Source organism: Lactuca serriola, chromosome 5 (assembly GCF_051521515.1).
Source record: "Lactuca serriola cultivar US96UC23 chromosome 5, Lser_US96UC23_V15, whole genome shotgun sequence".
NCBI classification, from domain to species: Eukaryota; Viridiplantae; Streptophyta; class Magnoliopsida; order Asterales; family Asteraceae; genus Lactuca; species Lactuca serriola.
Genome location: NC_136412.1, coordinates 283580175 through 283594772, shown reverse-complemented (window position 1 = coordinate 283594772; position 14598 = coordinate 283580175). Strand labels below are relative to the sequence as shown.

Here is a 14598-nt window from a genome sequence, read left to right as displayed (position 1 = left end):
TTACCCGTTACAAAGTTTTAAACTTTTATGAAAAATAACTCATAATTATATCTTAACCAACAAAACAAAAACTAACAAAACTAATATAAAACACTATAATCACTGAATGTCTTCAAACATGAATAATAACATTTAAGGTTACAAATTAAATCATTTTTTGCTAAAAAAGTCACAAAAAGTCTTCCCAAAACTATATGTTTGATTGTTAAAAAACCTTACATTGTCTACTGAACATTTGCTTATGCATTATTAAAAATAAAAACCTAAATAATATATATATATATATATATATATATATATATATATATATATATATATATATATATATATATATATATATATATAGAGAGAGAGAGAGAGAGAGAGAATCAAGATCAAATAAGAAAGAAAATTTTGGTAGGAAGGTAAGAAATTTTTTATATACATATTTTCTTAGGAAAAAAAAATAAAATGAATCATTAGATGATTCAAAAGTAAGATGATTCATACGAAAAAAAATCTGGAAAAAACACTTTAATGATTCATTTTTTGGTAAATCAAGAAAAAAAATTCACTTTTTTGACAATTTTAGTGAATATCAACAAAATCATCGTAAAAATGAATCATCGAAATGTTTTTTCGGGATTTTTTTTTTTTTCCGAATTATATTATTATTGATTCATCTAATGATTCATTTGTTTTGTTCGCCAAAAAAATAAGCCGAAAAAAATTTTCTTACCTTCCTACCAAAAAAAATTTCTTATCGGATCTATATCCTATATATATATATATATATATATATATATATATATATATATATATATATATATATATATATATATATATATATATATATATATATATATCAGATACCCATCGGGGCTGGTTTCGGGTACGGGTATGGGTACCCGATAGGTAGAATCATCCCCATCCCCATCCCCGGTTTTTGTATTCGGGTAATACCCATCCCCATCCCCGTCCCAGGTCAACTTGGGGATTTACCCGGTCAACTCGGGTTAGGGTTTCGGGTACCCATCGGGTACGGGTTTTTTTGTCATCTCTATTGACAGATGACATGCATTAATTATGAGACATAATATGGTGACACATGACAAAAGAGTAATTAAATATGCATTAATTATGAGGCCTAATAGGATGACACATGTCAAAAGGAGAATAAAACTTTTCTTTTATTAGAACAGAGAGATTTATTAAACTAAACAAAGGTGATATTATAATTTTTTATGTGGTCCTAATCCATAAATTTTCTATTAATTGGGATTATATTTATAATTTTTTAAACATATGGACAATTTTTGTAGAAAAAAATAAACATAGACGTTTTATAAGAACATATAGACTAAATCTATCAACATACGAAAATCTTAATTTTTCTATGACAATGGTTTTTGTGTTTTTAATTCTTGGTCTCATTTTGCTGGAAATTTTTTGAAACTCGGGTACCATTTGTGTTATGATTACAGATTATTACTACTGATGCAAAATTTTATTTGCACTTTTGTCGTTAGCGATTTTGGTTCCTGGTCGTGTAAGTGTGATGGTTGTAATGTTATGATCGTGGTTTGATGGTGTTTAGAATCAAAACAACATGGTGGCTTGTTTTACCGTGTTTATGGTTGGGCCTTGATGGTTTTTATAATATTATGTATGTAATTGATCTTTAGACATTCTATAACAAGATGACTTCTTTAACTAGTAGGAATCGTGTGCCACCTAGCTTACTTCAAATTGAACTTCTTAGAGAGTTATAAACTATTGGTAGAATATATATATATATATATATATATATATATATATATATATATATATATATATATATATATAGTATTGTATTGTATTGCTACAAGAGAGATTGAGAGCTTACAACAGAATTTGGAGTGTTCTTTTTGGATGATTTGAGAAACCTATTAATAAGTGCTAGCTTAACCTTCCACATCATCATCAAAGGGAAGGTCCTAGAGTCTTATAGTTATAAGGTTTTAAAATATTTTGCCATGTTTTATAACTCTTAGCCTATATATTAGTAGCTCACGTGTTTATGGGCCCTTTAGTCTTTAGCCCATTAGGGTTTCGTCTAGCTAGTATTTACATCTGCTTTATTCTTTGTAGCCTTTATGTTTTTTTATTGAGAACCTTGTAATTTTTCTCTATCATAATCATATGTCAATGTTATCATGGTATCAGAGCGGAGGTTTGATACGTTCACTTGGGGGTTACCGCGGGGGGGGGGGGGGGGGGGGGATCAGTCAAGACAACAAAATAGGTATGGTCAACAGAAGTTTCAGCCACGTTCCTCTGGTACTCCTCCATAGACACCTCGTCATCTACAATTTGTTGTTGCTCCTACACCACCAGTTGACACAGAATTTGTTGGAAACATGCCACCATCTGCATTGGATCCCAAGGTTTTTGAGACTTTTAGATAGTATTTGCCCTCCAGAGATGAGGATTTGGCCCGAAAACCTGAACCGAACCAAAACCCAAACCAAACCGAACCAAATTAGGCCCGAACAAGCAATTCGGTTCGGGTTTCGGGTATCAAATATTATGCTTATTCGGTTATCGGGTTATTCGGTTTGGGTTACCCAAATAAGTGATTATTTGGTTCTAAATACCTGACCTAAATAAACATTCCTCCTCCCATTTCTCTGATCGACATAAATCAAAATCATGATTCACATTTTTGTCCTCATCATTCGTAACAGAAAAAAAAACTTACATACGTTCGGGTTATAGAATACTAATACAGTTTATTCGGTTTTTTTCTCGGTTATATTAGGTCCTTAATTATCTTGTACATGTCTTCTTTTCGTTTGAGTCCTTATCCGTCAGATTTTTATCTTTGACATTCTCGTTTGGGACATATGTATGTATCACGTTTGAGTTCTCTAGCATTTAGTGGTGTTTTGGGTTATTTGAACACTAGTGATCTTTCTGATTGTAGTGGTTGTAAACTAGAAAAAATCTCTGCTTTACCTTTCAATAAAAGTATGTATTGTTCTATTGGTACTTTTGATATTATTCATTCTGATGTGTGGGGTCCTGCACCAGTATCCACAAAGGGTGGGTCAACCCATCATGTATCTTTTATATATGATTATACTCGATATACATGAGTTTATCTCATGAACGCAAATATGATTTTATTGGCATTTACAACAATTTTAGAGCTCTTGTTAAAACTCAACATTCGGTCGTGATTAAGTGCTTTAGGTGTGACTTAGGGGGTGAAATATACCTCTAATGATTTTACTTAATTACTTGCTTCTGATGGTACCATACACCAGTCATCGTGTACTGACACTCCTCAACAAAACGGTGTGGCAGAACGAAAACGTCATATTGTTGAGACGGTTTGTTCATTGCTCTTGTATGTGCAGGTCCCTAGTGCATTTGGGGGAGAAGCAGTCCTAACTGTTGTTTATGTGATTAATTGTATCCCTACTTCATTGAATTCAGGAATGTCTCCTTTTTGAGAAGCTATATGGTCAGCTACCAGACTACTCTTCCTTACGAGTTTTCAGATGTACTTGTTTTGTTCTTCGTCCTCATGTTGAGAGGAAAAATTCAGGGCCGAAATTTGCTATTTGTGTAATTTGGGGTATGGTGTTGGACGTAAAGGATACCGTTGCTATGATCTTGTGAGTCAAAAGTTATATGTTTCCCAGCATGTCACTTTTTTGGAACATATTCCTTTATACTCGATTCCTGTTACAGCCCATAATGTAACAAAGTTATATCTTCTGCATATTGATCCTTTTGATGAAGAGATAAAGGCCTGAGACCCACCTATGCCACCTGATCCTTCAGATTATGACACATTCGCTTCTTCAAAGATTTCATCGACTCTCCCTGTTCCTGATTCTGCTCCTTCGACTGTTGAAATTGAAGATCCACCACCACCCTTCAAGATATCTACTCGTCCTGTCAAGTCCACCAAGCTTCCAGATTTTGCTTACTCTACATACTCATGACCATTTTCTTCATTTATAGCTAGCATCCATCATCTGTCTGAACCTGAATCGTATAGAGAAATTGTTTTAGATCCTCTTTGGCAGAATGTTATGGCCGAGGAACTCACTTCTCTTCATCAGACTCATACATGGGATTTGGTTTCCCTTCTCTTGGGAAACATACGATAGGTTGTCATTGGGTGTACAAGATAAAAGCAAAAGTTGATGGGTCTGCTGAGTGGTACAAGGCCAAATTTGTAGCAAAGGGGTATTCCCAACAATACAGTTTTGACTATGAGGAGACATTTCCCCAGTTGCAAAGATGACGACAGTTCATACTATGATTGTGGTTACATCCGTTCGACAATGGAAGATCTTTCAAATGAATGTCAATAATGCATTTTTTAATGGTGACCTCCATGAAGAGGTTTATATGACTCCTCCCCCACGAATTCAGCACCAGCCGAGTGAGGTTTGCCAACTTCGCAAAGCTTTGTATGGTCTCAAGCAAGCCCATTGTACTTGGTTTAAGAAATTCTTCATAGTGATTACTTTTATTGGATTTATCCAGAGTAATCATGATTCAACTTTGTTTGTTAAATGCTCGAGTGCAGGACGGATTCTTTTGTCCTTACATGTGGATGACATGATTATTATTGGTGATGACCATGCTGGTATTGAGTCTTTGAAGCATGATCTATCTCATCGATTTGCCATGAAGGATTTAGGCTTGTCACGTTATTTCTTGGGTATTGAGGTAGCTCAGTCTAAGAAAGGGTATCTTGTTTCTCAAACTAAATATATATATATATATATATATATATATATATATATATATATATATATATATATATATATATATATGATTTGTTTACACGGACGGACCTCTCTGACGATCAGACTGTTGATACTCCTTTTGAAACCAATGAACGGTATTCTCCTACTGATGGTGTTCCTTCATCCGATTCGAATCTTTATCGCGCTTTTGTGGGAAGTTTGGTTTATCTCACAGTTACTCGTCCAGATATTTCTTATGTTGTTCATGTTGTCAGTCGGTTTGTTACTGCTCCTACCTCTATTTATCGGGGAGTTGTACTCCGTATTATCTTCGTGTCACTCAGTTTCAAACCCTCTTATTTCCCTCGACGTCTTCTCTTGAGTTATGTGGCTATAGTGATGCTGATTGGAATGACGATCGGCATGATCATAAATCCACTACTGGATTTTGTGTATTTCTTGGAGAGTCTCTCATTTCATGGAAGAGCAAGAAACAGGACGTTGTCTCTAGATCTTCCACGGAGGCTGAATATCGTGTTATGGCAGTGACTACATGTGATATTATCTGGTTACGGAGGCTGCTTGCGGATATGGGAGTTCACATTTCTTCATCTACTCCCCTGCATTGTGATGACAAAAGTGCGATACAAATTGCGAATAATTCTGTTTTTCATGAGCGGGCGAAGCACATTGAGATTGATTGTCACTTTACCCGTCATCACCTACAACTCGGGATCATATCGCTTCTGTTTGTTTCATCAACCTTGCAGCTTACAGATATTTTTACGAAGGCTCTATCGGCTTCTCGGTTTCGGTTCTTATGTGACGAACTCTCAATGCTTATTGTTGTGACATTGTAACTTTGAGGGGGGGATGTTAGCCTATATATTATTAGACCACATATTTATGGGCCCTTTAGTCTTTATCCCATTAGGTTTTTGTCTAGCTGGTATTTATATCCGCTTTATTTTTGTAGCCTTTATGCTTTTCATTGAGAACGTTGTAATTTCTCTCTATCATAATCATGTGGCAATGTTATCAATAACTATCTGCAAGACACTGCATGAATGTTTTATCATATTGACTTTCGAAGGTCCTACAAAACATTTAAGAACATTCCAAAGTATTTGAAACATTCTAAAAATCTTCTAAAGTTATCTAGGAAACACGATCTTCAAGGTAAAGTCCAAGAGCACCTGGAATGGGTATGTTGGATAGCCAAAACAAGTTTACAAAATCTTGCATAAATTTAGAAAGGGTCATGATGAGGATTCACAAATTTACCAACACGGCCTACACACCTCTAATCCACTCACATGATGTTTTCTTTAATTATATGGCAATTTACCGAACATTGCAAAAAAAATTGTTCATTGCCATTTCAAGTAATAGAATCAAATCCAAACATTTTGACTGAAATATAAGTTTCATAGTTTTTCTTAGGGTTTTAAATTTTAAGTTATTTTACTATCTTTTCATTTATAGGTATTGGATTTCAGAGTATATCTCCTTGGTGAGGTTTGAAGGTTGAAAAAGTTAGAATCAAAGACCGAGAAGCATTGGCGGAGCTCAACCCCTCCCCCCCCCCACACACACACACATTTTTTTAAATAATTAATCCATAAGTATTAAAAGAGTTACATATTATGCCCAAAAACTATAAAGTTTGACTTTGGCCCCCCCGTTCTTCAATTTTTATACAAATTCTATTTTTGCCCCCCCAAATCAAAACTTCAAGCTTCGCCACTGCCGAGAAGAACTATACAAAGAGAACAAACAACTAACTCAAGGACTATACAAACATGTCAGATTGCAAAAGCATAAGGGAAAATGACCCGACAAAAATTTGCTTTACTATTTTTTTTAATAAAAATGAGTTTTTTTCAAAAAACTTTATAAACATGAACTTTTCTATATACAAATCAATTGTTTTTTAATAAACTAGACGAATATCCGCGTGTTGTCGAAAATAGAACTATATAGTTGAAATATTTACAAATATATGGTTTTTTTAAATATAACAATGACATTGTTGCTAACTTTGATATAATAATTCCTATACTAGGTTTATATAAAACATTGATTATTTTGAATTATATGATAAGATAAACATCTATTAATATATAATATCAATCGGATTAATTGTATTCACACACAAATTACTCATGAATAAAATTAAATATAATATATGGTTTAATGTAATTTATAGTTGTTATGATTAGTTAATTAAAAAAAAATCACTTAACATTTTAATTTATATATTGTAATTACATAAAACACAAACCATCGGTTTTTTAAAGGTAACAATATAATTTTTTTTTTATCTAATGTTAGTTTTAAATATTGTTGTCGTACGCTTATTGTTAAACTACTTATTTAAAAACTCTTAATGATTATAAAAATAGTTTTAGAAACGTTTTCGGTTAATTTGAGATTATAACTTAGACTTTGTATTTAACATTATAATTTATAACCTTTAACTATTTACAAACTAATTTTTGGATTTTTTTAATTAACGATTTAAGATTTAAGTATTTTATACAAAGTATTCAAAAATTATGACTTTAAATTGATAATAATAATGTTAAAAGTTAGAGATATAATTTTATAAATAAAAGCAAACAATACTATTTTAATATTAAAATTTATTTAATTTAAAATTATAATTATAATTTTATATTTATTTAGCACTATTAACTAACTTACTTGTAATGTAATTATAAACAAATTTGTAATCCCTATTCTAATAAAAGAATAGTTTTAATCTCCTTTTGACATGTGTCATCATATTAAACTTCCTAATTAATGCATATTTTATTCTTTTTTGAGTAAATTACATGAATGGTCCCTATGGTTTGGGTAATTTGCATGTTTGGTCCCTAACTTATTTTTTTAACTCGGAAAGTCCCTATTGTTTGTTTTTGTTACGCGCTTGGTCCCTATTGTTTGTTTTTATTACGCGATTGGTCCCTGTCTTACCTAAAAAGACTATTATTTAAATAGAAAAAAATGGTGAGATAAGTAAGGTAAGACGATGGGGTTGGGGTAGGGTTTGTTTATTTAAATATTTTAAAAAATCAAGGGCAAAATAGTTTTTTTAGGTAAAACAGGGACCAAACGTGTAACAAAAACAAACAGTAGGGACCTTTTGAGTTAAAAAAATAAGTTAGAGACCAAACACGCAAATTACCCTAAACCATAAGGGCCATTCGTGTAATTTCCTCTTCTTTTTTTGCCATGTGGCACCCTATTAGGCATCCTAATTAATGCATGTCATTTGACAACCTTTTAATTTTCTATTTCAAATTTCAAATTTTAAATTTCACACTTTAATTACATTAAATTAACAACATTAAAATAAAATTAATACACATTATAAGGTGATATAAATTCACGTATTTATTTAAATTAACGATTATAATTTTATACAATTAAAAAAATCTCTTAATTAATAATTTATTTAAAATAATTATTTAATAATTTTAATTTCTCACTGTGAAAGTTTAATTAATTTTATAACCGTGGTTTCCACGGGTTATAAGCTAGTATAATTATAAACAAATTGAAAACAGAATTTAAGATGTTTTAAGTTGTAGTAAAAAAGATAATAAAAATATAACAGCTAAAAATTTGCTTAAACAAATTCATAAAACCGGTTTTCTGTTTTCACTCTCATCTCTCTCGGTTGTTTTCTTCGTCTACACAAACCCTAGCCCAGAAAGTGTGTGATTTCGACTACGTAGCCTTGAATATGGATCAATTCGGTGGAGGAAACTGGAATATGATCCCAACCATGCCAACTCATAGCAACCCTACCACGCCATCCAACCAGGATCATCTATATCTCCAGCAACAGCAGCAATTTCAACAGCAGCAACAATTTCATCAACAACAACAGTTTCAACTGCAACAACAACAGCAGCAACAACAACGGTATCAGATTTCTCAACAACAACAACAGCAGCAACAACAACAACAACAACAACAACAACAACAGCAACAGACTTCACAATCACTGGCTTCGCACTTCCACCTCCAAAACGTATGCCCTTCTTTTCGATATCATTAAACCCTAATCGTAGAATTGGCATTTTGATTATTGGCCGAGTCATCTTGATTTCATTCTTATAGTTGGTGGAGAATTTAGCAGATGCGATTGAGAATGGAACTCGAGATCAGCATTTTGATACACTGGTGAGTGTTCTTAAAATTAAATTCCCCCCTTTTTTAATCCAATGCGATCTAAGTTTTGTGTTTTGACATGCTGCTATTACAACTTCTATGCATTACTCTATTGTACTTAAAGTTGATCGTTTTTCTGAGACGACTTGCAATCAGAGCCCTAAAAGTTACCAATGTTCTGTTCTGTTCTGTTTTGTTTGTACTATTCTCATAAATCACATGACATTTTGTTTTTGTTGAAGGTTACTGAATTGAGCAGCCACTTTGAGAAATGCCAGCAGCTCTTGAACACAATATCTGGATCTATTGCCACCAAAGCTGCGGTATGTTTGTTGCTTGTATATAATTTGAGATGTTATCTGTTGTTTGTTCTATCTGTTATATGCAAATCGGATAATATGAAGTAGAATGAAAGCATGCTAGATATGCTCCACCAAACGATTGAGAGAAACATTCTTTGAGAGCAAAAATGATATCATTCTGATTTCTGAATCATCTTTCTTCTTTGGGATTATTTTAGACGGTGGAGGGGCAAAAACGTAAAGTTGATGAAGCTGAACAAATGCTAAATCAAAGAAGGTATGGGGTTTGCTATATTCTATTCATAGTTGTACTTTCTAATTTTTTTAATTCTTATGTTTTTATGATTCCAGGGAACTAATTGCAAAGTACAAAAATTCTGTTGAAGAACTTACAAAGTCTGATTTGTAAGTTACTTGAGTATATCAAGAAAGTAGGGTGTCTCTGTTAAAATCTTGCTTGAGAAAAATGAGTAATAGTTACATTTTATTGGATGTTTTGAGTGTAAATCTTCACTAAATGTGAGAAATGAATTTAATTGGATGTTTCTCAAATAACAATTCTAGTATGCCATATCGTTTTAATTGGATTCATATCAAATTATGTTATCATTAACTATGCCATGTCATCAAAAGTATAATATTCTAATGAGAAATAATTTGAAAATACAGTTTTATTTTATCATAAGAAAAAAGTGCTATAGTTTTGTCTTAAAAAGGTCAAAATTTTTAATTAGTGTATATCCATGTTTTAGTCTAAAACTTTTGGTAGCTTATATTGCTCTCTGTAATCTATATTATAAAACAACCATCCTTGTATTCTGCAACTTCACCAAAACACTTTGATTTGACAAAAGATACAAGTAGATAAACTTACTTTAACCACAAATTTTAGATATAAATGTACAAGTAATAGAAGATAATAATATAATATGGAGGTTTACCAAAAAAAATCGAACAAACTACCTAGCTACAAAAATATCAAAGAAAATCTTACAACTACCAAATCTGGCATAAGATGATTATTATACATCCTTCCCCAGTGGATCAACAACAACATACACCATTATATTCAATAACTTTTAACCTTTTGATCCACAACAAATTTGGATGAGGGGTATCTATAGTGTAAATGAAATCGGTTTTAACTTTTTGTTACAATTTTGCTTGCTTACATATGGTTCCTATTTTGAACTTTTGGTAGCCCTCAAAACCCCCAGAATGTATTCAAAAATTAATATAACTAGAGTGATGTTATCCCGGGAGCATAATTTGATGTAGTGTTATTACTCACACAACGATGGGTTAACATTCTAGGACATTATTATTTAGCCTTTGTAGAGCTATTGGAAGATATTTATACCCCTTGTGTAATGGTCAAAGTAGTCAAATTTCAAAGGAAAGGTAAAACCTTCCAACATATGCCCCTTGTTTAATGATGGAACCTGGAAGTAGTCACAACATATGCCCCTTGTCTAATGGTGAAAGTAGTCAAATGTCAATGAAGGGTAAAACCTACAAAACATAAAAAGTTATGTGGTCAAAGTCTCAAACCCAACATATATTATTGCTAAATTGGTTTTGATATATAGAATAATTTATGAGGGTAACCAGGTTTTTTAATTGTATATTTTCAATCATTTTTTATTTACATATTTCACCAATAAACTTATATAAAGTGTTCAAGAAATATCATTATAACCGACAATTAAAGGTTTTTTATTTTTTTCTGGCAACCAATAAAGCTGTGAGGGTAACCAACTTTTGTAATTGTAAACATTTAGCATGTTTACTTTTTTCATATGTACTTGACCTATAAATTTACGGTTAAGACCAAATTTGGCTAAAAGCTATTTTAAATGTCTCTCAACTTAACTTTATAAAAAAATTCCAATAAGCATACCGAACTTTGTGATCCAAGAAGCGCATCCAATCATCATTTTGAAAACCTATGATTTATACAAATTTTGAGAACGAAGTTTCAACCGTGTTATAACCTATAATCTAGTAAATCATACTCCAAACTGTTTCAACCGTGTTATAACCTATAATCTAATCTAGTAAGTCATACTCTGTACTACCTTAGACGATATCCAATAAAACTTTGGGATAATACAGAAAAAAATGACTTTAGTGTTCAAATATACAAAATTATATTGTCATTGTCAAGTGACGTTTGGAACGTACTTTCATACTCACTGTTCCATACATTTACAAAAAATGTAGAAAAAAAAATTGGGGCAAGAAGTTGTCACACACACACATTTATATATATATATATATATATATATATATATATATATATATATATATATATATATATATATATATATAAATGTTAAAAAAATAAAAATCTGTGAAATGAAACTAAATTGTTTGTTGATCATAATTTTTGAACACTTAAAAAAAATTATGTAAGGTTATGATTAAATACACACAAAAGAAAAAGGAAAAGGACTAATAATTTTTCAAATATTAGTTAATTACATATAAAAGAAAAGATTTATTCCTAAATGTGTACGCAAAACATGGTTAACTTATTTAAAATCACACATGCACATAGATTGAACTTACACAGTCAAACACATTGAAAATACAAGTTTGGATTTTTGATTTCCTCTACTGTTTGATGAGAAAGTTTCCAAATCTTTTCACTCAGAATCGACAAGCTTGATGATCATTGTTTCTCCTTCAAATTCGAGGCGTTTCCTTCATATCTCCTGTGCATTAGTTTCAAGGCGTTGGATTTCCAATGGCTACAGCTGCCACACCCTGTTTGAACCATATACACTCAATGAAGCTTTTGATCACTTCGATCATCTTCTACGAGGTTGCACCAACTCCAGACAATTCAAACAAGTACATGCTCAAATCGTGCTATTGGGTGGCTTGTCAACCGCGTTCTTGTCCTCTACGCTCGTATCTGTCTATGGAAGATTCGAACGTCTCTGTGATGCTCGAAGAGTTTTTGAAGCTGTCCCAACTGAATGCCTTTTCAGCAACACAATTATTTGGAATTCGATGTTAAGAGCTAATGTCATGAATGGCCATTGTCGAGGAACCCTTGAGGTTTATACCCGCATGAGGCATCTTGGTGTTTTAGCTGATGAGTTTAGTTTCCCTTTGGCAGTGAGAGCTTGCGCTAAGACGGGCAATCGATATTCATGCGCTTTAGTTCATTGCCATGCTTTACGAACGGGATACCATTATAACCTTCACGTTGCAAATGAACTGTTGGCCGCTTATGGCAGACTTGGGCAAATGGCCCTTGCACACCAACTGTTCGATGAAATGCATGTTAGAAACCACATCTCTTGGAACACTATGGTTTCCGGATTTGCTTTCAATAATAACTCCAGTGGCGCTCTGAAGATCTTTAAAAGGATGGAACTTGATGGATGGGAGCCTGACCTTGTGACATGGACATCTTTGTTGTCTAGTCATTCTAGATGTGGTCATCATCAGGAAACATTGAGATTATACAATGTAATGAGAATTAAAGGCATCAAAGCAACTGCTGAATCACTTGCTGTGGTTGTGTCTATATGTAATGATTCTAATAAGGGTAGGGAGCTTCATGGATATGTCATAAAGGCAGGTCTTGAAAACTATTCATTTGCTAAAAACTCTCTTCTATGCATGTATGGAAGACACGGTTTTTTACAAGCTGCTGAATGTCTTTTTTCAGAGATTGAAACAAAGAGTTTAGAGAGTTGGAATGGTTTGATTTCATCATATACTCAACTTGGTCTATGTGATGAGGCTTTCTCTACATTCTTAGAGTTGAAAAAATCAGAAGGAAATATCACGCCTAATGTAATAACCTGGAGTGATATAATAAATGGATTTGCTTCAAAGGGTAGACATGAAGAATCTTTAAAACTCTTCAGGCAAATGCAAGTTGAAAAAGTGAGGCCTAATGTGGTAACAATATCCACCATGTTATCAATTTGTGCAGATTTATCTACAATTGTTTATGGTAAGGAAATACATTGTCATGTTATTAGAGGGTTAATGTTAATTGATGATAATTTATTAGTTGGAAACGGGTTGATAAATGTTTATTCCAAATGTGGTAGCCTGAAAGAAGGGCATATAGTATTCAAGAACATAGTAAACAAAGATTTATGCTCATGGAACACCATGATTAAAGGATATGGGATGCATGGATTTGGTGAGAGTGCTTTAAAAACATTCAAACAAATGGTGAATGACGGATATACCCCTGATGGGGTTACTTTCGTTTCGTTACTTTCTGCATGTAGCCATGCAGGCCTTGTTAGTGAGGGGCGTGAGGTATTTAAAAAAATGAAAAATGAATTTGGGATTGAACCAGAGATTGAGCATTACACATGTATGGTTGACCTTCTTGGACGTGGTGGACTTTTTCAAGAAGCAAGTGAAGTTGTGAAGAAGATGAAGATTGAACCTAATGTATGTGTTTGGGGTGCTCTTTTGAACTCAAGTAGAATACAAATGCAAATGCAAATGCAAAAGCAAAAGAAGATAGATTGGGATGATGGGTGTGTTGAAAAGATACTTGAGGGTAGTTTTGGAATTGGGAATTATATGTTGGTTTCGAATATGTATGCTGGAAATGGTAGATGGGAGGAGTCTGCAAAAGTGAGAGTGTCAGCTAGGGCACAGGGTTTGACCAAAACTCCAGGTCAAAGCTGGATTGAATTAAACAAAAAAGTGCGTATTTTTACAGCAGGGGAGTTTGTGGAAAGTGAGATGAAGGAAGTTGAGATGGTGATCAAAATTTTGAGTTTTGAAATGAAGATGAAGGAAGGGTATATTTGGCATTTGGGCTTTGAATGATTTTGATGACTTGGAAAATTGATTCTGTATATAAATGGGTTGGTGGTGTTTAATTTGTTTTGAGTTGTGAGTCGAAAGAAGATAACCGCATGAAGAATATTGAAATATGAAAAAAAAAAAGCCAAAAGATGTAGATATGAAAATTTTGTTGGAACATATGAAATCTTTGACATGGATTGATCTTAAGAAGGGTTGTTGTTTTCCTGTTGGGAATATTTTTTTTTTTTTTAACTCAAAGCAAAACTTAAGAAGCTGGTTATCTATAATAATGATTATTGCAAGTGCAAATTGTTTTTGTTAAAATATACTTATAAGGTAAATTGCACGAAATAGTAACATACTCTGTCTTTTAACCTTTATGGGCAACATACTTTAACTCTTTTTTTTTTTTTTTTTTTTTTTTTTTTTTTTTTAACAAACGAACTTTAACTTTTACCTACCAAAGCAATGAATTTACAATTTTCTACCAATTATAGAAAAAATTAAAATATATCTTTTTTAAAATTTATGCTCATATAAAATATTATGTGGCATCTTATGTGAACTTACAAATAACAACTCAATGA

At 32.5% G+C, this 14598-nt stretch overlaps 2 protein-coding genes across 2 annotated transcripts; both read left to right on the top strand.

The window, feature by feature from the left end:
- The first annotated feature begins 8367 nt into the window (after nucleotides 1–8367).
- MED9 (mediator of RNA polymerase II transcription subunit-like protein) lies at nucleotides 8368–9830 on the top strand. The gene is made up of 5 exons (XM_079002705.1): nucleotides 8368–8772; nucleotides 8862–8924; nucleotides 9155–9235; nucleotides 9433–9491; nucleotides 9566–9830. Exons 1-5 carry the CDS (start codon nucleotides 8482–8484, stop codon nucleotides 9621–9623), a joined length of 552 nt encoding a protein of 183 aa, XP_078858831.1. The 5' UTR covers nucleotides 8368–8481; the 3' UTR covers nucleotides 9624–9830.
- Nucleotides 9831–11798: 1968 nt separating this feature from the next.
- LOC145054494 (Pentatricopeptide repeat (PPR-like) superfamily protein) lies at nucleotides 11799–14283 on the top strand. The gene has a single exon (XM_079002703.1). The coding sequence runs from the start codon at nucleotides 11885–11887 to the stop codon at nucleotides 14030–14032; it is 2148 nt and encodes a 715-aa protein (XP_078858829.1). The 5' UTR covers nucleotides 11799–11884; the 3' UTR covers nucleotides 14033–14283.
- Nucleotides 14284–14598: the final 315 nt, after the last annotated feature.